Raw genomic sequence first — 6,451 nt, 5'->3', positions numbered from 1 at the left:
TTCCGCCCCCCCCCTGGCATGACCACTGTCGTGGGCGTGGGCAACTGGTCGGCCCAGGACCGGGGGGGCATCATGCGGGGGCCCCCGCCGGGGCCCTGGATCCGCTTCTTGCGGCGCCTGCGGCGGGTGTGCAGGGTGGTGGTGGTGGACGAGCACAGGTCATCAAAGCTGTGTTGCGCCTGTCACGCCACCCTGCATGCCCACCAGTACGTGCGGGTGCGCCGAGGCGAGGAGAAGCTGGTGGACGTGTGGGACACCAAGCGGTGCACGAACAAGGGCTGCAGAGTTCATGTCGTCAACCGCGATGTGAACGGGGCGGCCAACATCCTGATGCTAACCAAGTGCTTTTTTGAAAATGCACTTCGTCCCACTGCATTTGGTGGACCCCCTGCTTCCCCTTCTCCCACCCCCCCACCCCCTCTGGTTCGCCATTAGAGGCAACCAACTGCGCCAGTCAGATCCCGCTTGCGGGAAGCAGCTGTGCAACCGGCGCAAGCCCGTTAGCGGCATATCTTCGGCTCGCGCGAAGCATACGCCCTCACCTGCCTGAAGCTCAACCCCCTTATCATGACGAGACTAAGATTACAAGCATGCATTCTCACGGGTGTCAGCCGCACGCTGCGCCACCACAAAAGCCCTTCGAGGGTTCCGGCGTGCGAGCAGCGCGGGGGCGGCCTCCCGGGTCTGGCACCCCAACATCCCCCCCTCAGAAGGAGGTGTCCAGGGCGTTGGCAATGAGCTCCGCCTGCTCCTGGGCGTGCACCGAGCCGAACCCGGTGGCCGTGGAGGCCATGGTCTTGCGTCCCGAGTACTTGATGCGCATGGGGGGCGTGCCGCCCACGCCCTGGATGCAGGTCTGCAGGCGGGGCTGGACGTGGAGGTATGCGCCCATGTTCTTGGGTTCCTCCTGGGCCCACAGCACCTCCGCGTTGGGGTAGCGCCGCAGCTCCCGCTCCACCAGGTCGAAGGGGAAGGGCGCGAGCTGTTCGATGCGCACAATGGCCACCTCGTCGGCCTTGCCCTCCTGCCGCGCCCGCTCCGTGGCCAGCTCGTAATAGAGCTTGCCGGAGCAGAAGACGACACGCTTGACCCCCGGCACTGGCTCCGGATTGGGGGAGCGGTCGGTGGCGTTCTCGTCCATGATGACGCGCTTGAAGCGCACGCCCTCGATGTACTTATCGTCGGGCTTGTCGTCGAACTCGGTGAGCGGGGAGCGCGCCAGCGGGTGGCGCAGCAGGTTCTTGGGCGAGAAGACGACCAGAGGCTTGCGGAACTGGCGGTGGATCTGGCGGCGCAGGACGTGGAAGTAGTTGGCGGGGGTGGTGCAGTTGACCACCTGCCAGTTGATGCGCTGGGTCTGGGAGCCCAGGTGCCCACCCGTGAACCACTCCTTCTCGTCGATGACGGGGGGCTGGTACGGGTCCTCGTCCACCATCTGCAGGAAGCGCTCCATGCGCGCGGAGGAGTGCTCCGGCCCCTGCCCATCGTAGCCGTGGGGCAGGAGCACGGTGAGCCCCGACTGGCGCAGCCACTTGGCCTCGCCGGAGGACATGAACTGGTCGAAAATAATCTGGGCGCCGTTGGCAAAGTCGCCGAACTGGGCCTCCCACAGGACCAGCGCATTGGGCGACTCCAGGCTGTACCCCAGCTCGAAGCCCAGGATGCCGAACTCGGAGAGGGAGGAGTTGGACACCGTGAACTGCCCTGCGCGCTGGTCCTCGTACACATGGGCCAGCGGTGTGTACTTGTCCCCGGTGGCCTGGTCGTGCACCACCGCGTGCCGGTGGCTGAAAGTCCCACGCTCCACGTCCTGCCCGCTCAGGCGCACATGGTTGCCCTCCGCCAGCAGCGTGCCAAAGGCCAGCGCCTCCGCGAACCCCCAGTCCACGCCCTGCTCCCCCGCCACCATGGCGCGTCGGTTCTCGTACACCTTGGCGATCTGGCGGTGGGGCTTGAAGCTGGCCGGCAGCGCGGTGATCACGTCGCCCACGGACTGTGAGGTGTTGTTTTGTTGGTATTTGGGGGGGTGGAAGGGGGGAACGGGGAGTGAGGCACAGGGTAGCTTAAGGAAGGGAGGGCCACCGCAGAGATACATGCAGTCGACGCTCAGGAATCAAGGGTCCCCCCCCCTCGCTCTAAAAAACCAAACCCCCCTCACCTTGAGGAGGTCAATGGGGACGCCGGTGTTGCGAATGCGCGAGTATTGGATGGGGGAGTTGAAGCCCTTCCAGTGGCTCGACAGCCAGTCGGAGAGCTTGGGCTGGTGCTCCTTGGCCCCCTCAAACGCAGCGGCCAGCTTGGCCTGCACCGTGCTCTGGATGTCGTCCACCGTCTCCTTGCTCACCGACCCCTCGGCCAGCAGGCGCTGGACGTAGAGCTGCTGCGGGTTGGCGTGGCGCTTGATGGCGGAGTACATGAGGGGCTGGGTGAACATGGGCTCGTCGATCTCGTTGTGCCCATAGCGCCTGTAGCCAATGAGGTCGATGACGACGTCGGAGCCCCAGGTCTGGCGCCACTCCGCGGCCAGCTCGCAGACGCGGACCACCGCCTCCGCGTCGTCCGCATTCACATGGAAGACGGGGGCGGAGAGGGCCTTGGCCACGTCGGTGCAGTAGGGCGAGGAGCGCGACTTGCGCGGGTCGGTGGTGAACGCCACCTGGTTGTTGACCACCACGTGGATGGTGCCGCCCACGGTGTAGTCGGGCAGGGCCGACATGTCCAGGGTCTCATACACGATGCCCTGCCCCGCAAACGCGCCGTCGCCGTGCATGAGGATGGGCAGGTTGGCGCGGCGCGAGTCGTCGGCCGAGTAGTACTGCTTGGCGCGCACCTTGCCCAGGCACACCGTATTCACCGCCTCCAGGTGGGAGGGGTTGGCCAGCAGGCTCAGGTGCACGCGCTTGCCGTGGATGGTGGGGCGGTCATAGGAGGTGCCCAGGTGGTACTTGACGTCGCCCGACCCGGTGTAGGCGCCGCCGCCCTCGCCGGGGCGCCGCCCCGCGAACTCGCTGAACACCTGCTCCATGGGCTTGCGCATGACGTTGGCCAGGATGTTCAGGCGCCCGCGGTGTGGCATGCCGATGACCACGCTGCGCGCCTCCAGCTCGGCCGCGGAGTCGATGATGGCCTTGAGCCCCGGGATCAGCGCCTCGCACCCCTCCAGCCCGAAGCGCTTGGCCGCGGTGTACTTGTTGGCCAGGAAGGACTCGAAGAGCTCGCTCCAGGACAGGCGGTCCAGGATGAGCATCTTCTTCTGGCGCGAGTACGACTCGCGCTCCGCGGTCTCGATGCGCGCGCGGATCCAGTTGCACCGCTCGCGATCGTTGATGTGCATGTACTCGTAGCCGATGGGGCCGCAGTACGTCTCACGCAGGCGCCCCAGGATCTCGCGCAGCGTGCGGATGGGCCGGTCCTCCGCCATGAACCCCTCCATGTTCCAGGTGCCCAGGAAGAACTCGCGGTCCAGATCCGCGTCCGAGAAGCCGTAGAAAGTGTGGTCCAGCTCCGCGGGGGCGGCGCGCTGGTCCAGGCCCAGCGGGTCCAGCTGCGCCGACAGGTGGCCCATCACCTGGTAGGCACGCACCAGCAGCAGCAGGCGCATTGACTCCTGGATGGACTGGGCCGACACCGCCGCCGCGGCCAGGGGGGACGCGTTCTCCCCGCGCTCAAAGGCGTCGTACGCCTCGGCCACCGCCTCGGCGGACACACCCATGTCTGTCGTTGTTGTGTGGGGGAGGAAGTTGGGGTTGGGGATACCGGGGTGTTGGAGTTTGCCAGGGTGTTGTTGTTAGAAGCAGGATGTGGGGGCACAAGCAGAGAAAGGGGATCTCCTCGGCCCGTGCCCCAGGCAGAGCACAGCACCACGGGTGAGGGATTTCCGGCACCGGGCCGGACCCAAAGGATCACGCAGCCCGGTGGGCATGCTGATTCGAACCCCCCCGCGGGAATGCCATACAGGCCCCCATTAGCCCACCCATGGACTTGAAGAAGGAGGCCCAGGTGCGGTCCACGCTCGCGGGGTCCTCCCGGTAGCGCTGCTCCAGCTCCTCCAGGTAGGTGGAGGAGGTGCCATCCAGGAAACTGTCCTTCAGCTTAGAGAGAGGCACCGGTTTGGGGTGGGCCTGTCCCGCCTCGGCGCTGGACTTGAAGTCACGTTGGACGGCAGCGAGCGTGCGGGCGACGCGGCCCGCCACCCGACGGGACGAGTGCGCCAACATGGCTGATAACTCTAAGCTGAACCCCTGCGATTCATGCGATGGGCTTGCTGTGGTCTGGGTGGGGCCAAGGCCCGGCAATTGATGAGTAAGTAGACTCACCAGGGAAGGCAAGGGCGCGACGGGCCTGCTTTCCACCCGATAATGCGTTTCCCATGCCCATGCGCAGTGTTGGGCCGGCAGAGGCTCCGGAGGGGGCCGGAACGACCACACACGCAGCACTTCTCTCTTCCAAGGCGCTGCATGGACATTGTAGCGGGTAACGGACGCGGCGCCAGGCCGTCAGCCCGCGGGAGAGCGGAGAAACAAGGTTTTCGAAGGTGATGTCTCCTGGGGACCAAACTCGAAATGGGCCTGGACAGGGGCCTGAAAAATGGTGTGCCGGGCGAATCAGCCTTGTTTATCGGTCCTTGTTCCATCCCGCTTCCTACCTGGGCCCCAGAATTTCAATCGGGCGGTGTTACCGCAAGTTTGATGTTGGGCCCGGTGGTTGCAGATCCAGCTAGCAGGGGATGGGGTGCCCAGCCGTGATAATGCCCTGACTGGGCCGCCTCAGGGGTATGACACTCCTCACACACATGTCATGCATGGGATTTGGAGATCATTACCCTTCGCCTCCCAGACATAACACAGCATTCCTCACCGTCTGCTCGCCCGCATGGAGGCTCTCGTGACTTCATCCGTCCACCCCAACCCTGCGCAGGTTCCCTGCCTGGACACTACGAGCAGAGCACCCAGCAGCTGCGACACCCAACGCCACTGTACTGTATGACTGATCACACCTTTCCCCAGACATGACTGCGAGCCCACCCCCGGCAGCGGCAGCCCCGGCCAAGGCTGATGGCGCCGGCACCCCCACCGTCACCGCCGCCGCCCCGCCCGGCACCGCCCCCGCCGACACCGCGCCCGACCCCGAGGCCGCGGCCCGGATCGCGCGCGAGGACGCCGTGCTGGCGTCCGGCGCCGACGTGGCAGGCCTGCGCGCCTTGCTGGCGTGCGCCTACACCCGCCCCTTGCCCGAGCCGGCTCGCCCCTTCTCCCACTGGGATGCGGTGCTGGCCGAGGCGCACTGGCTGGCCGTCGACTTCGCGCAGGAGCGGCTGTGGAAGGCCAGCACGGCGCTGGCCGTGGCCGCCGAGGTTGCCGGAAAGCGCGGCGAGTTTGGGCTGCGCCCGCCGCCGCCCGAGCACCGGGCCTTCCACGACGAGATCGTCGCGGCGCGCGCGGCGGCGGTCGCCGCTGCGGCCGCCGTGGCGGGTAAGCGCCTGACGGCCGCCGCGCGTGCCGAGGCCGGCGCCGGCCTGGCCCTGGACCCCACAGCCGACCCCATCTGGGCGGACCTGGCCCTGGAGGCCATCCCCCCCACGCCCCCGGGCTTCGACTACGCGCTGGTGTACTCTGTGGAGCCGGAGCTGGCGCCTGCGCTGGAGGCGACCCTGGAGAGCCGGGAGCTGGAGCGCGCCATCGAGGCGGACATGGTGTGTGCATCGCTTTGGGTTGGGGAGGGAGGGGTTTGGTGGGGATGCTGGAGGTGCTCATGATGAGGTGTCCAGGCCTGGGCAGGGCCTGGCGTCGGCTGAGCCGTGGGTCGTCCGGATGAGGGCCCCCTGTGCAGCTATTGGAACGTGCAGGGTATTCGAAATGCCACTCCGCATCGATCGCACCCTGCGACCTTCCCTACTGCCGCGCCTGGCGCCTTGTGTGTCATCCCTCGTCCAGCCATTGGCCCGGTCTCATGCACGGTCATGGAGTCAACCCCCCTCCCCCTCTACAATCTCTCATCAGGTGTGCCGCGGCTACCGCTACGAGCTGGACGCGGCGCTGAGGAGCCACTTTGCGGCGGTGGCGGAGGCCAGCAAGCGCGCCATGCGCCTGGACGCCGACCTGGCCGATGGGTGCCTGCTGGGCGACGCCGGCGACGGCGCCGATCTGGCCGACGACGGCGACCCCTACGCCCAGAAAGGAAAGCGCGGCAAGGGCGGCCGCCGCGCCGGCTACCTCCTGGACGACTTTGCGGAGCTGGGCGACGCGGAGTTCGCGGAGCGCGCGCCGCCCAAGCGCGCCGCCTCGCGGCAGTACATCGAGGACACGTACCTGCGCAAACGGCGGCGCGAGCGCTACCGCGACGTGGACGCCGACTACGACGTGGGCGCCGAGCCGGCGACGGGGCGGTACGGCACGCGCCGCGCGACGGGTGCGCTGGGCGGCGCGCGCGGCGGCGCGCCGCGCCCGGCGCC

At 67.5% G+C, this 6,451-nt stretch overlaps 2 protein-coding genes across 2 annotated transcripts in view; one reads left to right on the top strand and one right to left on the bottom strand.

The window, feature by feature from the left end:
* Positions 1-706: 706 nt before the first annotated feature.
* F751_5431 (2-oxoglutarate dehydrogenase, mitochondrial) lies at positions 707-4,217 on the bottom strand (the record flags this gene model as incomplete). The annotated part of the gene is made up of 3 exons (XM_011402553.1): positions 707-1,993; positions 2,159-3,714; positions 3,974-4,217. The coding sequence occupies 3 exons, from the start codon at positions 4,215-4,217 to the stop codon at positions 707-709; spliced, it is 3,087 nt and encodes a 1,028-aa protein (XP_011400855.1).
* Positions 4,218-4,872: 655 nt separating this feature from the next.
* The window catches only part of F751_5430 (E1A-binding protein p400), a gene marked incomplete at both ends in the record, with an annotated part of 6,238 nt that continues 4,659 nt past the window's right edge, over positions 4,873-6,451 (top strand). The window contains 3 exons of the mRNA XM_011402552.1: positions 4,873-4,917; positions 5,156-5,692; positions 6,000-6,359. Of these exons, the coding sequence (XP_011400854.1) occupies positions 4,873-4,917; positions 5,156-5,692; positions 6,000-6,359 (942 nt within the window). The remainder of the gene's footprint in view (positions 4,918-5,155; positions 5,693-5,999; positions 6,360-6,451) is intronic.

This window comes from Auxenochlorella protothecoides (assembly GCF_000733215.1).
Source record: "Auxenochlorella protothecoides strain 0710 unplaced genomic scaffold scaffold63, whole genome shotgun sequence".
Taxonomy (NCBI): domain Eukaryota; kingdom Viridiplantae; phylum Chlorophyta; class Trebouxiophyceae; order Chlorellales; family Chlorellaceae; genus Auxenochlorella; species Auxenochlorella protothecoides.
This window is presented reverse-complemented; position numbering and strand designations above follow the sequence as displayed.